Source organism: Sinocyclocheilus anshuiensis, unplaced genomic scaffold, assembly GCF_001515605.1.
Source record: "Sinocyclocheilus anshuiensis isolate Anshui unplaced genomic scaffold, SAMN03320099.WGS_v1.1 scaffold524, whole genome shotgun sequence".
Taxonomy (NCBI): Eukaryota; Metazoa; Chordata; class Actinopteri; order Cypriniformes; family Cyprinidae; genus Sinocyclocheilus; species Sinocyclocheilus anshuiensis.
In genome coordinates, this window is record NW_015555703.1 from 604599 (window position 1) to 628965 (window position 24367).

General features: G+C 37.4%; 2 protein-coding genes and 1 long non-coding RNA gene across 3 annotated transcripts in view; 2 read left to right on the top strand and 1 right to left on the bottom strand.

Moving 5' to 3' along the window:
- LOC107671749 (segment polarity protein dishevelled homolog DVL-3-like) overlaps window positions 1–6927 on the top strand; it is a 14596-nt gene extending 7669 nt beyond the window's left edge. The window contains exons 6-15 of the mRNA XM_016464695.1: window positions 876–960; window positions 1048–1117; window positions 1369–1508; window positions 1595–1671; window positions 1755–1822; window positions 3082–3231; window positions 3572–3703; window positions 4466–4633; window positions 5765–5968; window positions 6041–6927. Coding sequence (XP_016320181.1) covers window positions 876–960; window positions 1048–1117; window positions 1369–1508; window positions 1595–1671; window positions 1755–1822; window positions 3082–3231; window positions 3572–3703; window positions 4466–4633; window positions 5765–5968; window positions 6041–6366 — 1420 coding nt within the window. The 3' untranslated portion in view covers window positions 6367–6927. The remainder of the gene's footprint in view (window positions 1–875; window positions 961–1047; window positions 1118–1368; window positions 1509–1594; window positions 1672–1754; window positions 1823–3081; window positions 3232–3571; window positions 3704–4465; window positions 4634–5764; window positions 5969–6040) is intronic.
- A 1868-nt stretch (window positions 6928–8795) lies between these two features.
- On the top strand, window positions 8796–9158 carry LOC107671737 (uncharacterized). Its single transcript, XR_001632243.1, has 2 exons — window positions 8796–8993; window positions 9109–9158. It is a non-coding gene; the product is annotated as an uncharacterized LOC107671737 (long non-coding RNA).
- Window positions 9159–12398: 3240 nt separating this feature from the next.
- LOC107671738 (zinc finger and BTB domain-containing protein 41-like) lies at window positions 12399–23519 on the bottom strand. Its single transcript, XM_016464685.1, has 11 exons — window positions 23065–23519; window positions 21229–22343; window positions 20112–20319; window positions 18542–18611; window positions 18279–18426; window positions 18043–18172; window positions 17832–17927; window positions 16599–16705; window positions 15306–15411; window positions 14467–14555; window positions 12399–13163 (listed from the first exon to the last, which is right to left on the bottom strand). The coding sequence occupies exons 2-11, from the start codon at window positions 22313–22315 to the stop codon at window positions 12553–12555; spliced, it is 2652 nt and encodes an 883-aa protein (XP_016320171.1). The 5' UTR covers window positions 22316–22343; window positions 23065–23519; the 3' UTR covers window positions 12399–12552.
- Between the last annotated feature and the right edge of the window lie 848 nt (window positions 23520–24367).

Below are 24367 nucleotides of genomic sequence, written 5' to 3' on the forward strand. Positions count from 1 at the left end.
CAAAACGGCTTGCTCTGAAAAGAGCTGTTTTTGACAGGGTAAAAAAGGTGTTTTTTACACTACCATTGAGAAATATTAACCAAACTATGTTACAGACTTTTCATTAAGACCCTAAAAAATCATAACTTGTGGAAAATGGGCATCGAATGACCCCTTTAAGAGAAAAGCCCTGATTGGGGGACTTAAATTCGTGTAATCTGGCAACTATGAAAGCTTGTGGAGGCTTGTTACCAATGCAAATGCCAAATTAAAATGAAACATATGCCGGATAAACAAACAGTGGGCAAATATTGCAGACGATTATGCCTAACAAACTGAGAGAAGCAGAAATCGTGACCACGGTTAAAATACAATTTATCATGCAGCCCTAATTTGTTTTGATATTTGGTATTGGTTTAGTATTTTTGTAGAGTATTTATTGGCTGCTCCCTGGAAAGTACTAAAAGTCATTACATGGAATCAGATGCTGACTCAGAGCTGTTAAAGTTTTCCAGAAATTCTGTCATCATTTATTTACTGTAATGCCGTCCCAACCCTGTACGACTTTTATTCATCTTCTATATTTGTAATGAAATCTGAGAGATTTATATCTCTCAATTGAAAGAAAACGATTAAATCGTTTTTTCATAAATTAATCATTCCGCTTCAGAAAACTTGGTTTAAACCGTTTTGATTCATATAAAAACGTCAACGTTTTGGGGGAATGAAATCTTTCAATGGAGTGACAGAAGTCTCTCTGGTTTCATTAAAAATATCTTCAAAGGTAACTGATAATTAATGACAGAATTTTCAGTTTTAGGTAAACTATCCGTATAAAGTCTTTCTGATTCCTTTACCTAGTGATCAGTAATGTTTCACATTCTGTCCCCGTCCAGTGTTACGGAGCAAAGCGGCTCATCCAGGCTAATGAGACGACACCGCCGGCGGAGACGCAGACCCAAAGCCCAGCAAATGGAGAGGGTGAGACAGTGGGCAGAACTCTGAAGTGTCTAATACGATATATAAAACATACTGTATTTCAAACTATCTTTGTCTTTCTTTCTTCAGTCTTCATCTTTCAGTAGCATCACTGACTCTACTATGTCTCTGAATATCATCACTGTCACTTTAAATATGGGTGAGTCTGCATTATACGGTTTTATTTGTTGCTTTTTAATTAAACTCTGATTATATGAACAATAAGGCACAACCTTGAGTGCTTTAAGACCTTTAATTATATTGGTGCAGTGTAATAAAAATGTGTAATAAAATGTTTTTTTTTTCTCCCTGAAGACCCTGATTTATAATCTAAGGATGATATTACAGATGTGCAAAGCTAAAGTAATGTCAACTAGTTGCCTGAAGTCTCACTTGCTTTACCTCATTTAGAGAAGTATAACTTCCTGGGCATCAGTATCGTGGGTCAGAGTAACGAGCGCGGTGATGGAGGCATCTACATCGGCTCCATAATGAAGGGTGGAGCGGTGGCGGCCGATGGGCGGATCGAGCCTGGTGACATGCTGCTGCAGGTGAGGACTGGAGGAAGACGTGTTCGGGATAGGAATCTGACACAGAAGCTGGTTGTATCAGTTCAGATTTCTGTTTCTTCTCACAGGTGAATGACATCAACTTTGAGAACATGTGCAACGATGATGCCGTACGAGTGCTGAGGGAGATCGTGCATAAGCCTGGGTGAGTCACATTACAAAACATTCATGTTTTATGGGACCTGTTTAGCTTATCAACAGCTGCACCACTTCTTTTTATTTTTGCAGACCCGTGTCGCTTACTGTTGCCAAATGCTGGGACCCAAACCCGAACAGTTGCTTTGCTTTGCCAAGGAGTGAGTGTTCTTTTTTTTTTTTTTCCTTCTCACACACTCATTTACACATAGATGCACCATAAGATACACGACCATCAGTAGAGACAGTACGTGTTTTTTTTTTTTGTTTTTTTTTGGAAAAAATAATAAATTACTACATACTAATGTCATAAAAGATTAAGCAGCAAATCAGCATATCAGAATGATTTCTGAAGGATCATATGACACTGAAGAATGGAGTAATAATGCTGAAAATTCAGCTTTGATCACAAGAATAAATGAAATTTTAAAATACATTCAAATAGAAAAGAGTTAAGTGTAATAATATTTCACAAAATTGTTGTGTTTACTAGATTAAAGGGATAGTTCGGCGTATGCTATTATGTGTCAGCTGTGTCACACGGATACGTTGTTTTCATTCAAATCAAAGCGTAAACAACATAGAAAACGTATCCGGATGGCGCAGATGACACAGAATAGCATATGCTGTTTACGTTCAGTGGATACTCATAACCAAAATTGAGATGAACGGAGAGGTCTTACGGGTTTAGAACGACATGAGGGTGAGTAATTAATGACAGAATTTTCATTTTTGGGTGAACTATCCCTTTAAATAAATGCAGCCTTGGTGAGTATTAGAGGTGTTTTTTCAAAAACATCAAATCTTACTGACCCCAAACTTTTGTAAAGTATTGTGTATACCTTTTGAAATCATATGATTTTGTCTTTCACTGATAAGCTCTCAAATTTCATTTGCATTTTTACACATTTTACACTGACAAAGTATAATAGATTTGAATGCTACATGGGAGGGTAAGATTTGAAGTTATATATCCCGATGTCCTTTTTGAAGGGGTCATATGATGCTGCTAAAAAGAACATTATTTGGTGTATTTGGTGTAATGCAATGTGTTTATGCTTTAAACTAGGCGTTTTAGGAAGGCATGGACGAGTCTTAACTTTTTTTTTAAAGAATATCTCTAGGTTTGAGACTTTAGTCTTTGCAATTTTAGGGATCTTATCTATGCACGAACAGCTTGTAACACTCCAAAGAGAAAGGAAAACTTGAAATTGCATCATATGAGCCCTTTAATGTTCAAAAACATATTACTTGTAAAGTGCTGCAAAGAACCACTGAAGAAGTTTTATTTTTCAAATAAAAGTGTTGTACAGCCATTACAATGTATTGTGGTAGTTTGAACAACAGGGTTTAGATAGTTCTATGTCAAACTCACCTGTTCTGTACAGCTTTGTTGAGTACTGGTTGCCTTCTGTCCAAGGTGAGCCCATCCGGCCCATTGACCCTGCAGCCTGGGTGTCCCATACAGCAGCCATGACGGGCGTCTATCCTCCCTACGGCATGAGTCCTTCAATGAGCACAGTCACCTCCACCAGCTCTTCCATCTCCAGCTCCATCCCAGAGACTGAGAGTGAGACATCTGCTTCAACAACTTTAAATTTCTTTGCTAAAGCTAAATTTTGACCCCTAAATTTTGTGGAGTTCATCCCACAACAGTTGTTATGGGCATGAATGATCCCTTAAATCCTGTGGCTTGTTGAGGAAAGGTGTTCCATTTTCTAAGTGATCAGACTTACTAGTTGACCTGGCAATGGGTAAAAAAAATAAATAAATCCCATTGACTTCTATTGAGAGGACTTGAGTCATATCTAGATACTTGGGTGTGGAACGTGGGAGGTCCTGGTTTCTCGCCACCAGGCAGATGCTATGTGTTTTGTGCTCTTGTTAACTGTGTGTTGTACTTCTCGCAGGATTTGATGACTACCACCTGTCTGTCCACAGCGACATGGCAACAGTTGCAAAAGCAATGGCCTGTCCAGACTCAGGACTGGAAGTTCGAGACAGAATGTGGCTGAAGATCACTATAGCCAATGCTTTCATAGGTCAAGACCCACTTTATAGTGCTTACAATTAGTAAAGGTGTTTTTAAATTATTTATTAGTTGATCTTTATAATTGTACCCTGTATATTATCTAAAAGTCAGCATGAAACTGAAACTTTGATTGATTTGTCCATTTGGAACATTTATCTGAGTGATAAAATGAAGAATGAGAGAAAATGTTGGATGGGATTTGTTTTCGTCCATCAAGAATTGATTGGATATTTTGATCACAGTTGTTTGCTAATTGCTGTGATCTCATTTGAATGACAAGTTCCTGGATTAGAGGGATTATTGTAATTGCCAAGTATGTAAAGTTTGCATTAAATGACAATTTATCTGTTTTTTTTTTTTTTTTTGGTAAATGCATGTTATTGGTCTTATTGTGAGCGATCAATCCATGTATACATATAAAAAAAAATTTTCATCTTGTAATGTTTAATCAAAATGTCATAACTTTATCTTGCGGTAAAATGACAGATGTCTCCAATGATTTACAGTTGTCTGTTTAAACCCCGTCCCTCTATAATCGACTGCAAGCCTACATCTCATAATCCAGTCAACAACCGATGGATAGAACCAAGTCCCCGCCCTGCATTTTTATGATCATTTCTATAATTTGTTACACTCAGATAATTTGCTTTACTCATACTTCACAATAGGAAAGAAAAATAAACATTTTATAATCATTGTAATTTTAAAATAAATATTAGCAAACCGCTTCATGGAGCTGCTATATCTAATTGGTGCATATGTTGTTTTACAGGCTCTGATGTGGTTGACTGGCTGTTTCATCACGTGGAGGGGTTTGCAGATCGCCGTGAAGCACGAAAGTACGCCAGCAACCTGTTGAAAGCCGGCTTCATCCGCCACACTGTCAACAAAATCACCTTCTCAGAGCAGTGCTACTACATCTTTGGAGATCTTTCTGGCAGTAAGTACTTTCACCACTACAGTTCATTTTCTGTTTATGTAGTTGTATAAATATTCTAGTGCTGTTTGGTGTAGTCCTGTCAGTACAAGGAAAAATTATATTTGTAGCTCTCCAGAGCCTAATACATCATTTGTCCCAGTGAGTTTAGTCATCTTTATTACCAGCACTGTTAGTGTTAAATTTGTCAGCTGGTTTTTTTTTGTTTTTTTTTTTTTAGACTTTGTTCTGTGTCAGATGTCCTTTTTAGTTTTTATCATATTTAGTCATTCTGTCCTGTTTTTTGTTCAGTCAAGTTGTAGTTGACTAAAAGTCTGGGAACTTTAGTCTAGGTTTAGTTGATTACAATTTTTAGTCATGATATGATTGCATAATTGTTAAATTGTTAAACTAAATCACAATTAATTTACTCAAAATTGTAATTGTAATTGCGATTACTGATCATGACCGTTGTCGTTTGAGAAATGCACCAGAATTATTGCGCTTTCACCTTAATGCATACACATGGTTTATTTTACCTCATCTTGTTTCCTGATTTATTATATTATTAATCTAAACACACTCTCATTATGAAAACGGTTAAAACTAAACAGCTTCTCTCAAAACAGTATCATTTCTAATATTAATTCCAAATTATATTCATGTCTTTCTATTAAAACAACAAAAAATGCTTTCATTTCAGCAGAATATTTCGATTGGAGATCACTAAACTCAACATACAAGTTTGTCGATGTTTCCATATCATCAGTGCTTTTTCTGTAGTGTAAGAGAGAATGAACCGTTGCCAGGTTGTGAAGATAAAGAAAAACACAGGGCAGAAAATGTGTCCTTTTTAAAAGAGAAGCTCTGATAGGGGGATTTAAACTCTTGACATCTGGCAACCCCAAGCATGGAAACATGTTGAGGTTGATGTTTTTTTCTCCTCTTTATTTAGTTTAAGAAAGTGTTAACATCTTTTTTTTTTTTTTTGTCAACAATAATGCAAGTTGATATAGTCAGAGGTTTTAATGATGTCATTGTCATTTCAACTTAAATGGTCATCAGCAAATATTTTTCGTTAACGAAATAGTCACTGTACATTCAGTTTTACATTGTGCTGACACTCTTATCAACGTTGACTGTGTTTTGTTGTAGACATGGCCCATCTTTCACTGCATGAGCACGACGGATCCAGCGGGGCGTCTGATCAGGACACTCTCGCTCCATTGCTTCACCCTGCTGAAGCTCCCTGGCCCACCGCGTTCCCTTACCAGTACCCACCAGCCCATTGCCTCCCGGATGCAACTCACAGCTACTCTGAAGCCGGTGGAGGCAGCGCAGGCAGCCAGCACAGCGAAGGTGAGTAACCTCAAATCACGCTGCTAACAACCTCAAACAGCGGCTCACTTACGCTAGCGTTACTGTCCGTAGGGAGCAGCGGTTCAAACTGCAGCTGGAGCCGGACTGAGGGGAAAACCACAGCTGGAGACTTCAGGTTAGGAGGAGGAAGCGAAATGGGAGACGCACACGAGTTTGACTTCCGCAGAGACAGAGCCCCCAGCGAGCGCTCGGTGCCGCCCAGTGAGGGCAGTGTGCGAAGCTCACGATCTCACAGCTACAGCCTGAAGCAGGGATCTGCACGAGCCGGCCCGGGGTCACCGTCCAGCCGCCACCTCGCCAGCATCCCCCCCGAACTCACGGGCTCCCGACGCTCGTGCAACACAGCCAATGGGGAGTTCTTCGTCGACATCATGTGACTGTTGCTAGAAGAAGTGCCCAAACTATTTTTTTGCCTTATAAATTACAAAAAAAGCCGATTAGAATTAGGATTAGTGCTGACCTAAAATTCAGTAGTTTGTGAGCCCCAACATCACTTAGGTCTTAGAAATGAGTCTACTAAAGCATAAGCAAACCGTTCATGCTTACAATAACAGATTAAGATGTTTTACTAAATGTACAAATTCACCTCAAAATAGTTGGGAAATGTTCTGTTGAAGAAAATGGAACGATTTCCTCTTATGGACAAAAAAAGAGTGTTTTTGAGAGAAATAGCAATAATTGAATGGGATTTAGTTACAACACTATATGGGTGTGAAGATTCAAGGTGAATGTAGTCCAACCAAGGACGTAAATGTCAGATTTCAAAATTTCTGTTGGCCTGTTTTAGTGCGTATTTGGAGGTTCTTAAGCCCTTTTAAAATGTTTACTCTCAGTCTCATGCAGATATTTCATTATTCATGGAAATTATTTTTACTGAGAATATATTTTTCAGTGTTTGTCAGCAATATTGTATTGGGAGAATTTTTGAAGTACCTTGTTAAGGAGATTTCTTTTTTTAATTTATAAATATAGTTTTATTGTGACATGCTTGGAGTACTCTTTTGTCTGTGTGTGTTTTATGGCTTCAGCTTGTGGAATGTGAAGGTTCTCGTCTTCATCTGGAATCCAGATGTTTCTGGGTTTATGTCTCTGTCCACATCTGCTTCCATTGTTCATCGGCTAATGTTCATCAACCTTTTTTAAGAGCTTAAAAAGGTCGTCTCGCAAGTATTGAATGGTAGTATTGGTATTAATGTTGGGACAGTTTGCTTTGGAAGTCTTTAAAAGAACTTACTGCCGGCTAATATGTAGTGTTTTCTGGATAACGTGAAGTTACAGGTGAGTAAATGAATTGAATATATTCAGTTTCTCCATTAACGCACCCCACAACAATGCTCTTTATTTAATTATGCAGCGTTAGGATGGCAAATTAGATACTTTATTATCTTTTGAAAGCGAGAAGAACATTTTTTTGTTTTTGGCACCAAATTGTAACAAATTAATTTAAAAGCTAGTCAAATTAGAATGATGCCAACAAAAGCATGACCTCATCCTTGAAAACCAGTAACAAAACTAATCCACCTTCTTCTTCTTGTAAAAATGGGGGCGGCCATTTGTAAATTCTATGGGTCTGGCTTCCGGTCTCATCTGCGTCCACTCCGTCCAGCTATTTTTAGCTGAACAAAACAGTTCGTTTTGCTGCTTGATATTGAAAGTTGGTGCGTCTTGTATTATTTTATGTATTATCTTAATTATGAACACACTGGTTTGTAGTGCAAACAGTTTTACCGGTTACTACATGTTGTTATTCTCCTCGTTATTTACCTATAGCGGCTAATGAACCGGAAGTCTCACCCATAGGGTTACTTCCGCGTTGAAGAAAACGGTGGATACAAACCATGTGCAACAAGTTTGAACTTGATTTGTGTCAACCACAATGTGTTTTGTGCAGTTATCAACAGCATGAAACCATCAAAATTCAGGTGACATTTAGGGACCAAACACTTAGTATGTTAGTGTTGCTTGATTGATTGATATACTTTTTTTTTTCAAATGTTTAATCACTCCTTCTAGAGTGTTCATTCATTAATTCATTCATGAGTCAAATGCCACTTTATTAATCTTCATCACTGGAATTTGGAAAAATATTTTTCTAATTAAGTTTGACCTAATAATCTAAAATAAAAGTAACTGGTCTTTTATTGACCTTTGTTCTAATATAAATATGCATGGATGCATATTTACCTGCGTATTTCTAATCTATTAAATATATGGACATGAAAATACACTGGACATTTGAGTCGGAATTATTTTATTTACTTGCAATTTTTTTTCAAGAAAAATATTTCAGGGAAAAATAATCGTACTAGCAAAAAAGACTGCATCAGTATCCACAAAATGAAATATATTATTAATCTGCAATCCAAGTACGGTTATTACGATAATCTCTTCAGTGTTTTGCTTCGGTTGCCTGGATACAGCGTTCTAATTTATTCATGACGTCATACGCAGAAACGGCAGAAAAAGACCGCGGTTTTGTCACCGAGTCATTTTCAACGAGAAAGCGACCGAGTAATTTCATAATCCTTTATCCCTTATTTCATTACATATTTCCATAGGTCAGGCAAAGTGTGTATTTCTAATGACTGCATTCGTTTCTAGAAAACATGTCTGGAAATTAATTATTATTATTAGGGTTGTGTGTAACGTTAATGTTTGTTAAAGTCGTGCAGGATAAGTGACAGATAACTTATTTGTCTAGTATTTTCCGAAGAATAGTCTTGACTTGTTCAGCTGCATCTCAGGTGGAGAAAGTGAACATGAATATGTAGTGCTTTTGGGTTTACTGGAGTTTGCTCTGTATATACTTCAAACATGACTACAGCTAGCACATAGCGTCTTCTAATAGAAATATCTAAATTAGCTTGTGCTTCATTCTTCACTGCAGGTCAGAACAACAACTGAACAGCCCTTGAAGGAGCATCTGAAGATGTTTTTGATGGATATTTGATGTTTTGCAACTGATAGACTCGTATCAGCAAATCCTACTATGAGATATTCATAGGTATATATTTTCTCTGTTCTTGTTACTTACTAACTAACCATGAGACGAAGAAACACTTTTAAACAAGCACCACAGAATGGGAACTAAAATAACACCCAATGTTTTTGCCCAATAGACAAGAAGAATGTGCCAACCAGGGGTAAAAAAGGAAAGTATCTCAAAAACGTAAAAAACGACAAAATGAAGGTAAGTCACAATACTGCGGACGGATACAGGGACACGGGATCCGCAAATGATCGAAAAAGAAGCCTTGAATCATTTTAACCTCTGATCCAAAGGTAAATAATATACAGATAAGTAACATACAGATCAAACTCCAGTACAGAACTCAAAGGAATGTAATTTCCCATAGCAGATCAGAAACTGCATAAGAACACCCTTAAAGGAGCATCTGAAGAAGCTTCTAATGGCCAACTGATGAAGAGCTGCTTCTGTGCCAGCAAATCCTACTATATTGCATCTATAGGTAGGCCTATATATTTTCTCTCAAAGCTTTGGATGGCAGCTTTCAACCAGAGGAGCTCACATTTAAACCAAACACCTTTCACACCTAATCATTTCTTGCCGATAAATCCATAGAAAAATGGAAACGTGACAAGCACAAATGAAACATGGGCAGATAGTAACAGTGAGGTCATTTTAACCTCTGATCCAACGGTGAGAAAAATAATATACAGACAAACAACATTCAGATCAAACTCCAGGACGGAAGTCATGGTCATGTACTTCACCTGAGCCAAACACGTCAACGTGTCCCGTGTTACTGCTGCTTTCACACTATCTTATTTGGGGCAGAACAATCAAACCTTTCATTTTGTAGTGAGAAAGAAACAGTGGATTGGCGACAGACGCTACAAATGATAACATTCCTGTTGATCTGCTTTTTCAGTGTTTAAAAGTTTTTATTTAATGGTCTAAACTAGTGGTTCTCAATTGGGGGGCCGGGGTCCACTAGGGGGCCTTAGCAAACTTCCAAGGGGCCACATCAAACTAATCCAAATTAAACTGAAATTATATTTATTTTTATTTCCCCTCAATAACTATTGTTTATATTGAAGAACATAGCTTATTAAAAGAAATACCAATATAACTTCTGGAATCACCAACTGAAACATGCTTCATTGCTAAAAAAATTTTTGCTGCTAAAAAGAACATTATTTTGTGTATTTGGTGTAATGAAATGTGTTTATGCGGTTTAAGGTTCAAAACACATTATTTTCCACATACTGTACATTATTGTTTCTCCTCTATGCCCCGCCTTTCTGAAACGCGTCGATTTTTACAAAGCTCATCGGTCTGAAAAGCGAGGTGGGCTGTGATTGGCCAGCTATCCAGTGCGTTGTGATTGGCCGAATACCTCAAGCGTGTGACGGAAATTTTACATCCCTTACCATATTGTGATGCCTGCGGCAACCACATGTGACGACCCCGGGCTGGACTCCGTTTCGTCCACGGTGAAAGAGAGAAAGGAACAATTGAAATCGCATCATATGACCCCTTTAAATGAATTAAGGTTGCTTCCTTGCTTCAAATCAAAAAAGTAGAGAACCCCTGATCTAAACAGTGTTGAATGTAAGAGCTGTTGGTGTCTGACCACAGGGAGGCAGTGTGACACATCAAATGAAATGGCCAAATATTGTACCGCTTTAGCTCTGGTCTACTGCTGACCTTACTGTACAGCTCTATCCACTATTTATTAGCCCTCTTGGAATTGCTCAGTTTATTCTGTTTTGTATCACAGTCAGATTTAGCTGTCCATTTGTTCGAGCTGGTTTGCTGTGCAAAATTAATTCTAAATGAACAGATACATCAATATGTCGAAAACTATGTAGGAAATGCTGATATACAACTAAACAATTGCAGAAAGACAAAAGGACAAAACTGCTATGTTAATAAAATCATCTTTAACCCTATAAAGCGTACTGTATCATATTTCTTGGGCTTCTAAATGATCAACATGATCGAAAAACCTGTTGTACACAATCTACTAAATGACTTCTGTTGATATGTTATATTTAAAGACGAACACTTACTGTACTGAAGCAACTTAGGTTTACTTAATTATCCATGTATCATTATTTAGAAAGCCAAATATTAAATGTCATACATCAGGCTTTGAGCAATGTTTATTTGTTCATCTCTTAATCATAAATGTATATTGCACAGCAATTATGTGTTTCGCCCCCCACAAATAAAGCAATTATGCATTAATTATCATCTTACTAAGACATAGTATTGGGAGATATAGAGTGACATCTGACATTATGCATTTTATATAAGTAGTCTGTTATACTGTTACAAAGATCTCATTGATTTACATTACAAGCTATCAGAATTTCATTTTACTTTTTGGCTGTTTCTCTAAGAAAGTTGAAATTATGTCTAAGACTTTTTTTTCCCAACATCCCACCATGTGACTGAACAGCCGGACAAAATAAATAAAGAAGCCCATAACATAACTTCCTGAACTCAGTGTTCCAGAGTGCTTTATTTACAGAAACACAAGCAAACTTTGGTCTGGGGTGGTGATTTCAGAAGTTTCTGAAACTATTATTCATTCACACACCAACCGCAGGTTATTTCCATCTGTCAGATATCTGAACACACGGGTTATACAGGATAGAATTATTAGAAATGTACACACACATTCCATTTACAGTCAAAGTTCAGTCATAATTTCATTATTAACTGTTTTCCCTTAGATATTAAAGCAATAGTTTTCAAATTAAAATTCTGTATTTATTCCCATTCATGTCCTTTCAAACTGTTCTTTGCTTTGAATTACAAAAATGAATTTCTGTAGAACCAACATGCAGCATTTTAGAGTGAACTATGCCTTTAAAGGGTTAGTTAGTTCACCCAAAAATGAAAATTCTGTCATTAATTACTCACCCTCGTGTCGTTCCAAACCCGTAAGACCTTCGTTCATCTTCGGAACACAATTTAAGATATTTTTGATTAAATCTGAGGGCTCTCTGACCCTCCCATAGACAGCAAGGTAACTACCACGTTCAAGGTCCAGAAAAGTACCAAGATGATCGACAAAGTAGTCCGTGTGACATCAGTGGTTCAACTGTAAAGTTACGAAGCTACGAGAATACTTTTTTGTGCAAAGAAAACAAAAATAATGACTTTATTCCACATTTTCGTCTCTACTGCGTCACTTTGGACGCGTGTTCACGACAGTACCATGACGCGAGCGTGTGGCGGCGGGTTTTTTTTTTCTTTGCACAAAAAAGTATTTTCGTTGCTTCGTAACTTTGCAGTTGAACCACTGATGTCACACGGACTACTCTGTCGATCATCTTGGTACTTTTGCTGTCTATGGGAGGGTCAGAGAGCCCTCATATTTCATCAAAAATATCTTAAATTGTGTTCCGAAGATGAACGAAGGTCTTACGGGTTTAGAACAACACGGGGGTGAGTAATTAATGACAGAATTTTCATTTTTGGGTGAACTAACCCTTTAAGAACAGCACAAAGAGACTAATGACCAAAATGTATTCATGTGACAAACACAGACGCATGCTTGTACATAATAGCATTGATGTGCTTTGAATTAATGAGTATGTTCAGCACTAGACATGTTTTGCACAGATGTAGTCGAGTCCAGTCCCAGTAGCGTTCCTAAGTAAGACTGCTCTCGAGGGTCCAGCATCTGGTCGGGCCGCACCGGGTGCACGATGTTGGTCGGCTGAGGCGTGAGCGTGTACTTTTCTAAGAACACTAGGTCAGTGGCGGACTGGTAGCCTGTCTGTTGTTGCTGGCTCACAGCTGGAAGGACCCCATGTGGCGTCCTGTGCACAGCAAGACCGCTTTCCTCAGTCATCTGGACGGGGACGAGCGTCACAGGGACGCAAACGTCAGCCGCCACACTCTGCAGCACAGTCTTAGGTGTGTTGTGGTACGGTTTGGGCGTTTCGTTTGACAGCAGCGGCTCGGTGAGCTTGCTAGCGGGGGCCGCAGGCAGGTTCGGCTGGTGCTGCTCGAGCGGGCGGCCGCTGTGCACATGGTCCACGTGATACTTGAGCTTGTCCTTACGCTTGAAGGTAGCGCTGCAGTGCGGGCAGTTGAAAGGACGTACATCTGAGTGAATGACCATGTGCTTGGTCAAAGTCTTCTTGATGCGGAAGGTCTGGTTGCAGATCACACACCGGTGGGGTTTCTCACCTGAGCAGAGCAAAATACTGGATCAGGAAAAAAGCTGTGGAGCAGAAATGCCATAATCTGCCCTTAAAGGTGACATATCATGAAAATCTGACTTTTCCAGGTTTTAAGTGCTACAGTGGGTACGGAAAGTATTCAGACCCCCTTAAATTTTTCACTCTTTGTTATATTGCAGCCATTTGCTAAAATCATTTAAGTTAATTTTTTTTCCTCATTAATGTACACACAGCACCCCATATTGACAGAAAAACACAGAATCGTTGACATTTTTGCAGATTTATTAAAAAATTGTAAAAAGGGGCATAATATGTCTCCTTTAAGGCAAGACACTACAGTCGAAAACATTGTTATTTCATGCATTGGTCTATTTGTCTATTTCATGAAATGTTATTTTATTACACTTTATCTATTTGCATTCTGTAGATTTCAATTACAATTTTATCTTTAAAAGGTATTTTGTCAAAATTATTTTTTTCTAATGAGCCAGAAATCTGCACTTCAGTAGCACTTACACCAAACCTGACAGTTTTTATATTTCTATCTATATTCTGAAGTTATGTTCATATATGTATTTGCCTGATTTTACACAATATTTCATTATTTAAAAAGAATTCTGGTTGCTGACAGTATTTTCTGATTTAAGGAGTGTCATAAAGAGATATCGAAAATCTCCTCTGTAAAAACCTTAAGAAAATTAAACACAAATTTTGAACCTGGCTTTATCCAATTTCTGTTCTGGAAATGTATGCAAATGAGTACATCTGTAATTAGATAATAATTAGATTTAAACATACCATTTCAGAAAACTTGTGATACAAAAAATGTTTTCAATTCTTAATGTAATCAGTCAACTAGGGAAGTATGGTGAGATCTATTAGTTACATTTTTTATTGTCACAATTTTTATTTTTGTTGATTTGATTTAATAGTTTGGTGTCACTAAGACTGATCAAAAATATGGTAAAACAGTAATATTGTGAAATATTAAAATTTAAACTGTTCTCTATGTGAATCCATTTTAAAATGTAATGCAAAGTGTGATGCAAAGCTGAATTTTCAGCATCATTGCTCCAGTCTTCAGTGTCACATGATTCTTCAGAAATCTTTCTAATATGCATTCTAATATTTATTCTAAGTAATATTTTTGTGGAAACCATGATACATTATTTGATGAATAGAAAGTTCAAAAGAACAGCATTTATTTGAAACATAAATCTTTCATAAAGTCTTTAATGTCACTTTCAATCATTTGAATAAAAGTATTCATTTCTTTCACAAAAAATATTTTGAATGGTATTGTATTTTACCTGAATGTGTTCTGAAATGCGACATGAGGTTGGTCTTCCCCCTGAACTCTTTCTTGCACACCTGACACTGATGCACCACTGCTTTGTACCTGTCAAAAGTTAGTACATGATCATGAAATCACAGATCTCATATGATCAACATCACCTGCAGCCATTGTTTTATATTGCATAACAAAGACTGAATGTCATCATCATCTTCACAAAAACAACAGGTCTCAGTTCACAACACGTGTACGCACATGACTTTGTTTTTAACCATGTACTAATGTTTGGAGTATACTAAATAAGCGGTTGTGTGCATAAAGTTAGTCATTTGCATAAAACACACCCAAAACAATCGCCATATAAGGGCTTTGCACACAACCTTTCGTCACACTGGCAAACACATGACAGTCAGTAAAAACCTTGAGAAATGCCATCCTCAAAACCAGTTCAAACACAAGAAATACATTTAATGCAGCTGTACATACACCTATAGCTACATTGTTATTCAGAGAAACCTCACAGCCCAAATTACATCACAGCTTTTCTTACTCCTCCTCTGTATATAATAAAATATATTTAAGCTGAAATATAAATTTCATATAAACTACATATATATTCTACTTAACACATTTATAAGGCAGAATGCATTTTTTTTTTTTTGCATATGTGTGCTTTCAGTTCCTTTTTTTTTGTGTGTAAATTTAGAGTCAATTTTAGAATGAAAGTTTAAGGTGAATCATGATTTGTTGGTGAAAATGTTTGTATGCAACCTTCACTCACAAATTTGTGCGTACGCATGCTTACAGAATGAGACCCAATGTGTCTTTTTGTTTCTGAAATCGATTTTGGTATACCTTCGCCAGATCTTCTCTCCCAGATGAATGCTTTTATAATGGACAGTCAGGTGATCAGCACGTCGGAAGCATTTTCCACACTCTTCACACTGGTGTGCTCTCTCCCCTACACACACACACACACACACACACACAAAAATGTTACAAGACTTCTTATACGGTACATGCACTTTAATGCACTTTTTGAATACGTTAAGCAGTCATGAGAAGGATGAAGCATCTCATATGGAGAGTCTAATACTGAACTATTAACAACGCTCTAGGTGGATTTTACAGTTTTTTTGCCTTAAAGGGATAGTCCACTCAAAAATGAAAATTTTAGTAACCAAAGTTTTGGTCCCCATTGACTTCCATTATATTTTTGACCAGACAATGGAAACCTGTTTGGTTACCAACATTCTTCAAAATGTATTTTTTTCATACAGGCCATACAGGTTTGGAACAACATAAGGGTGAGCAACCCGAATTTTTACTTTTGGGTAAACTATCTTTTTAAAGGGGTCATGAACTGCCTTTTTTATTATTTTGTACTGTTCTCTGAGGTCCACTTATAATGTTATTAAATTGTACATCAAAAAACATCATAATTTAGAAGTAATAGGCTATTTTCTGCTGTTGAACGCTCTGTTTGAATAGGCGTGGTAGATTGTCGACTCGGAAGTAAACGCCCACTGCTATGATTGGCTAACAGCTGCGTGTTTGACAGCTACATCCTTCACAGATGGACGCTGCTGTGATTTAGGTTAAAAACGCATAAATACTCAGCACATATAAACGATCTGTAATAACAGACAAAAGCAATAGTGACCACGTAATAAAAACAGTTACTCACATTCGTGTGGTGCGACATTACGAATCAGTGGGCGGGGCTAAACAGGCAGTGCTGTAGAAGCAGGCGTTGATCATCTTCTCCGGAGGCGGGGTTTAGCCACACTATTACGTCATAAAGTGGCACATTCCACAAGCTGTCGTTTTGGCAGATTGGCTTCAATATAAGCTGATTTTAGACTAACGAGTACAGTGACCTCTTATATGTAAAAAGATCAAGGGAATTTTGATTTCTCAGTTCATAACCCCTTTAAATCTACATTTTAAAAGCTAGTCCTCCATATAGACATTTAAAGCATAACAGAAGCACTCCTGACATGATGGCTGTTGAACAGTTATGCTACCTTGAATTAACTTGGCATATGATATAGCATGTTAAAATTTATTTCATTTATTCATAATGTATATATGGGTTTTCTGAGACGACAAACAAAAATGCAACTTGAATTTGAATCTGAAAAATACCTGTGTGAATTTTTTTGTGTTTCTTTAGATGATCGTGGCGGATGAACGTTTTGCCACATTCGTCACATTCATAGCGCTTGTCCTCATGATGAACGCGAAGGTGAAGCCTGAAACAAAACAGCAACAGTAATAAACAACACTATCACATGTCATGTTCTGTCCCATTACTTTTAATCTTGTTCAAATGTTTGGGGTTAGTACTTTTTTTTAGAAAGAATAATACTTATATTGATCAAGACAGCATTAAATTAAACTAAGCATTTATGTTGTTACAAAACATTTCTGTTTCAAATGAATGCGGTTGTTTCCACACATACACACACACAAAAAAATTAACAGGAAAAAACGTTTTCAACATTGATAATAATAAGAACCAGTATTAGTAATTGAGCACCAAATGATTTCTAAAGGATCATGTGACACTGAAGACCGAATGCTGAAAATTCAGCTTTGCATTACAAATTACATTTTAAAATATATTCAAATAGTAAACAGTTATTTTAAGTTGTATTAATGTTTACAATATTACAGTTTTTACTGTATTTTTGATCAAGTAAATGCAGTGTTGGTGCGCAGAGGAGATTTTCAAAAACAAAAAAATTCTGAACTTTTGAATGGTAATGTATTTCAAGGAAAACACAACTAGTAAAGACGTGTATATTCCTGATTTAAGTTTTATATGTTGCTTGCTTAACTATTCATCTGTACATATTCTCTCAGATCATGTTTCATCTTAAAGGGTTAGTTCACCCAAAAATGAAAATTCTGTCATTAATTACTCACCCTCATGTTGTTCCAAACCCGTAAGACCTTCGTTCATCTTCGGAACACAATTTAAGATATTTTTGATGAAATCTGAGGGCTCTCTGACCCTCCCATAGACAGCAAGGTAACTACCACGTTCAAGGTCCAGAAAAGTACAAAGATGATCGACAAAGTAGTCCGTGAGTCAACTGTAAAATTACGAAGCTACGAGAATACTTTTTTGCGCAAAGAAAACAAAAATAACGACTTTATTCCACATTTTCGTTTCTACTGTGTCACTTGTGGACGTGCATTCACGACAGTATCATGACGCGAGCGTGTGGCGGCGCTGACCCAGATCCGGTGTGATGACATCATTACGTCAGATCTGGGTCAGCACCGCCACACAGAATGACACAAAAATGACAGAATTTTCATTTTTGGGTGAATTAACCCTTTAACATACAGCAGATCAATACTCTCACAGACCTGTAGGAGCTTCCGTGACGGAAACTTTGTCCGCAGATGCTGCACAAGTGAGGTTTCTCCCCACTATGGATCCTCAGATGCTCCCTGAGGGTTGTCCTGAAAATATGTTTGAAGATAAGCAGAGAACAGCTTGTATTTGAATAAAACATCCAATCATTATTGCATTTGCATACAGTTTTGGTAACATCACTGCCTAACAGCAGCTTCATACCTCTCTCGAACTGATTTGCCGCACAGAGAGCAGGTCCATTTCCTCTTCCCCCCGTGTGTGCACTCTATGTGACGTTTGCGGTTGCCCGTGTCATTAAACTGACGACCACAGATGTCACAAGGGAAGGGTCCTGGATATTGGACATTTTGTCAACATTAAAGGAATGCTCAATACAAGTTCAATGCAAGTTCAACTCATCTGGTTCATTAGCAATAAAAGTTTGGGTAAAGCTTTACCTAAATGGAATTTTTCTTGGTGCTTCAACCGGGCAAATCGTGACTTAAAGTAGTCGTCACAGTAGGCACACTTGAAGGGCTTGTCCTGTGAATGTAAGATCATGTGCTCCTCCAGATGGGGGCGACGACTGAAGGACTTGTGACAGATCTACAAAAGCAGCATCAGGAAAGAAATTATACTAACAACTGTAAAATTGTTTGCAAACAGAATTTGGATGTAGTGCATAAAATAAATCAAATAAATAACCAGGCAAATAACTCACGTCACATTTCCAGCCTTCACTCTTCTTCTTCTTCTGAGTGAGAAACTCCTGGAGGTGGTCGGGATGAAATCTGTTAGCAGACAATGTGTTGGACTTTGATCACATACTACTGAGGCGAGGAAACTAAATATTTAATTAACAATACAATAGATGGCTACAGGAACATGTAAAAACTGAATAGGAAACATAATGTAAACAAAACAGAAGAATGGACCCGGTTGGCATTTCCTGGAATCTTAGAAGCAGATCGGAGTGAATGGGAGACTACACATTTTTCCAATAGCAAAATTTTAATAAATACATAAAAATCCATCATAGCGTTTCCACAGCTTTCCAAAAGAGGACAAATATAGACAAATTTAATATGGCAGTCAGAACAGAAAGAGACATCAAATTTAAGTAATATAGTAATATAATGTAATATAGTAAGTAAAGTAATATAACGCACACAGTACGGTATAATAATTGTGTATTAAATAAAAAAAATATATAAAATAAAATATACAAAAACTTTAGATTTACTACATTTAAAATGTTAATAACTGTGGAAAGGCATAATCACAGTTTGTGAAAATGTTCCATTTATTAATTTAGTAGACAGAGTACATAAATGCCATCTCTTAAAGGGAAAGTTCACCTAAAAATAAACATTCTGTCATCATTTACTCGTCCTCATGTCATTACAAACCAAAACAAACCACACAAAACAGTTTTGGTTCCCAATGACTTCTAGTGTATGGTCAAAAAATATAATGGAAGAAAGGAAAAAAATTGTTTGGCTACCAACATTCTTCAAAATATTTTCTTTTGTGTTCCACAAAGTAATACTCACTCCAAAGATGGTATGATCCTGACATTGCTTTAACTTGTGCTGATTTAAGTCGTATTCCACTCCAAAATCGACAGAAAACCAAAATGATATTTTACTTTATATTTTATTTTAAAGACCATGTTTTCATATGTTGTAGTTTTGAGTTTTTTTTAAAATGCTGATTATCTCATTGATGATTATTAAAGTTGGGGGCGCACTACATTCCCTTCACATCCGGTGAGGCTGTCTATACTGCCATGAAACTTCTTGATAACATTATGTACGGAACAAGGAACTTCAGGTTCTCTGGAGATGCGCTTGTAGCCTTGAGAGTGTCCATGCCTGGCTATAATGTTGTGTCTGACCGCCTCAGATAATTCTTAGCTTTTCTTTCTTTTGTCGATGCTCACTGCAGTACACATAATGTCACAAAACAGGAGAATGAGACACTTTCTCTATTCAAACTGGCTCATCACATATATGTGATTGGAAATGGAACAGGAGAATTGAATCACTTGCTTTGCTTGAAATGGAAATATTTGTAACTAGTTTGCCAGTATCTTATAAATTTAAGTATAAATTTTTTGCATCATACTATTGAGAAACAAGCTCATGAAATTAACATTGCAATGCAAAAGCAATCTTAATCAATAAAATAGGCTCGATTTTCTAAATGCAAAATGACATTTTCATATTTCTTTTCTGTGTGGAATATGAGCTGGATATGTTCTGGACAGGTTTTGTTGAATCCTCACTCACCTCTTGACATGTCTGCTGAGAGTCTTCTTGCTGGCATGAAGCTTGTTGCAGAAGGGACACTTGTGCTCTTTCCTCTGCACGGGCGAATCACTGTCATGTTTCTTCTTGTGCACAGTGAGGTTTGATTTGGTGGAGTAGCACTGGAAACAGATGTCACACTGGAAAGGTTTTTCTCCCGTGTGTACTCTGGTGTGACTCTCATATTTACCTACAAAATGAGGAAAAAGCAAAGCAATGACTTGGACAGAGACAACTGTAACTGTACAAACTCTGATAAATGCCATTACAGCCACAATAAAAAAAAAAACAGCATTTATTTCATTTTTACATTTTTTTGTAAGAAATTATAATAAACGTTTAAGCCAAACTGCTTAATAAAGTTTTCTTTTCAGGAATGTAATTATTTTAAAGGCGTTTCCTTCCTTATGATATCAGGACAGATGCAACATGACATTTTTGACCTTATGCCCCAAAAATATCTAAATTAATTTTAATACAGAAATAAAAACATGCTCATCGTTGAACAGGTGTATTCAAGTCTTAGCATGTATGTTCAAATGCTTGGGGTCAGTAAGATTTTTTTTGTTTGTTTTTTGGAAAAAAACTTTACACATTAAGTTTTTTTAAATTACGTTTTTACATTGTTACAAAAGATTTCTATTTCAAATAAATGCTGTTCTTTTAAACTTTCCTTTTATCAAAAACTCATGAAAAAATATCATGGGTTTGGCAAAAATATTAAGCAGCACAACTATTTTCACCATAGATAATAATAATAAATATTTCTTGAGCAGCAAATCAGCATATTAGAATGATTTCTGAAGGATCATGTGACACTGAAGACTGGAGTAATGATGCTGAAAATCCACAGAAATAAATTGTATTTTAAAACACCTCAAATGGAAATTTTTAAATAGTTTTTACTGTATTTTTGATCAAATAAATGCAGCCCTGGTGAGCACAAGAGACTTCATTCGAAAACATTGAAAAATTGACCCCAGACTTTTGGTAGTGTATGAACTTCATTATTAATATACTTTTTAATAAATAAACAAATAAGACAAAATGCTGGTCGTGTCACTGATCCATCCGTCAGCCTTCACATTATAGCTCTCACCTATGCGATCAAAGGTCTTGTCACATTTGGGACACTTGAGAGTCTTCTTGTTAGAGCTCTGGATCATAACGGGAGCCAGTCCTTCAGGAAACACGTGAGCGGTGAGCTCCGTGGCTTGGCTGTGCTCCTCAACAGCATGGCTGGATGTCGGTTCGGCCTGCTTCTGGGCTTCAGCCTGCTCTACAGCCTCATGTTCCTCCTCTTGCTTCTCACTATCTTCACATTCTGCCTCCTCGACCGTTTCTTCTCGCCCCTCTTTACTACTTTGCTCATACTGTAGCTCTTCCTCACTTTCCTCCTCCTCGGCATCATGCGTTGGAGTTTTTTGACCAGATTTTCCAGCCAGGACCTGGCCATTTTCGCTCTCGAATTTAGCAGGGGTCCTCCTCTGACGGGCCGATCTGCGGGTAGTGACCGCAGATGTGCTTGCCATGTTTTGCTCGTCCTCAACTTGGCAGCCAGCGCTGTGCGACTTAGCCAGGTGATTCTCCAGAGACTTCTTGTAGCAGAAGGTACGACTGCAAAAAGAGCATTGAGCTCCTGCTGAAGCCTGGACATCTGGAGTCTCCAGTGGAACCTGCTGAACATCACTTTCTTCATCAACATGAGCTGGTGTCGCCCGCTTCGCTAAAAGATTTACAGCTTCCATCATCTCCAGAAAACAGGCAGCCTCGGCCAAAGCAGGAATCTGGCTTTCTGAAACATCAAATTCAGACGTGTACAGGAAGTTGAGCAAATGTCCAAAGATGGAGACCTCGATGTTATCAATGGTAACATGGTGCAGTTCAGCGCTTTCGCTGAATTTGGCATGAAAATAGCCACTGCCAAAAGCCAAAACCACCTTGTGGGCACGATACATCTGGCCACAGACCGTGACAGTTATGTCACAGAACGATGGCAGCTTCTGCCGGTCTTCGTTCAAGAACTTCAAGAAACAGCCATCAGTTTGGGATATTATCAGATGCCTCTTTTCCTGTGAGGAATCTTTAATGGCCACGTCCGCATCGCGGCTGGCATCAGATGCTGTTTCTTTGCTGCTGATTTCTTTCACTTTTGTCTGCTGAGGTGCATTGACTCTCTTCTTCATGTTTAGGGTTTCCAACACAAAGATTCCACTGAAAAAGAGTCATACATGTTTATACAAACATTGATTATTCAGTAATGAACAGTGTTTTTGCATCAGTCTGCTCCACATGTTATTGTATTATGTTTGAGTACAAACTCCTGCTTCTTCTATTGCTGAGTCTTTGATTATGTTTTCATTTTTAACAACCATTATGTGAACAGTTACATAAAAATGTGTGCTGTCATGTAGTTTATTGTAAATATTGATCAATCTAGTCATTCCGCCGCTTTAAGAATGAATTGACAGTACATAATGGTTTCACGCCGTCTACTGTCTCCATCTACTGAAGGAAATCTGATGGAGTTGAGTTTACAGTATACAGTAAAAAAACATATTTTGCATCTCATTTGTATTTCATTGCCATTTTGTTTTTGTGGTGTTACTACTAATACAACTTTCTTAAATAAGGCAAATTATCTAAAAATCCCAAATAATTTTTGAAGAACAGACTCTGATATCATCTTTTTTGTTTTTCTTATGTATCTGATGCCGCTGACAACAAGTAGGGACACTGCTGTGAAACTGAAGAGATTTTTTGCGCCGTGCGAAAAAGGACAATGCAAATCTGAAGTAAACTACCCCTTACGGCCCCCCCCCATTATGTCATGCGCCCACAGGGCCCCTCCAGAACAGGAGTGCGTTGACAGACGACCACAAAATGGCCCGTGGCGAACTGCAAATAGTGACTAATTTTCCAGTTCCAGTCTTACCTTTGAAGAGAATAAACATGCGGTGGTGTTTTGAACAGGTCACTTATTTTGCCTTTGTAGACAAATAACAAAACACAGTTTTTTTTTTCGGATTATAAGACGCTTGTGTCCTTTTTCCATCGCTCGGGGTTCCGACGTCTCAACAAGCTGTTTTGTCATTGGCTGAAAGCGAAACGTCTTCCTGTTTCATATGTTAAAATAAATAACTTATTCATCCTCCGAAAATAACATTTATGTAACCTGAAATTTAATGAAAGTTAATAGTGTATGTGTTTTAATTTATAAATAACAACAACAATAAACGTGCCACAAAGTCGTCCAGATGAGGCATAGCATTGTGGGTAATGTAGTTGGCTATTTGGTGAATAGAATTAGCAGCTGTGTGTGCGTTATATATGCAACTTTCCCGCCCGAAATATCCCGTTCCAGTATGATTGTGTCTCACTCTGGTGTCATAAGCCATTTTTTCAACCAAAAAAAAAAAATCTACACAAAGGATCTTTGTTGCATTTGTAGCAGCAGGTAAAAGAAAGGTGTTTTCACTTACCGTCGCTTACAAGTGAACAACAGTGTGAAAATCCAACACTGAGCCTGTAAATGGTTTATTTTGATTGTACGATACCAATAACATCACCCACTGAACCCTTTGTAGGAAAACGATGAATACTTGCATACTTGCTGTGGTGGTCCTGAATTGTAATCTGACCAATTTTGGTCTTTAGCTCTATACCACCTGTTCAAATCAGTTTCTTTAAATTATAGCTTTTGAACCCTTTGTCCTATAAATGAATTTAGTTAATCTTATTACGTATTAATGTCTTACAGTAAGACTCCGCCCATTACAGTAGCCACCATTTTTTAAAATGTACTGTATTTTTGACTATTTTTGGTACTTCTCTTTCAAATTGTGTCCGGTTCTCACCAAATTTGGCTCGGATGACCATTAGACTGAACCAACTGAGCTGACTCTGTTCAAAAGTTATAGTTTCACAAAGTTAGCGATGTTGACCCGAAACTGGATGAATGGCTGTATCTCAGTAACACTTTAATCTACTGAAAGGAAACTTGGTAGGCTTCGTCAGCTCTATGAGCTGAGGGTACCTGCCAAATTTGGCGACAGCACCAACTATAGGTCATGAAATCTGAAAAATGGCTATTTTTGCTCATATGTAAAATACTTGACAAAAATGTGTCAACTTGGTGTCTACGAATTCCTTGGGTCATGCCAAGTTTTTTCCAGGATTGGATGAATTTCCTGTACATTGTTTTGAAATTTGGTGTAAATACTAATATATTTTCACTA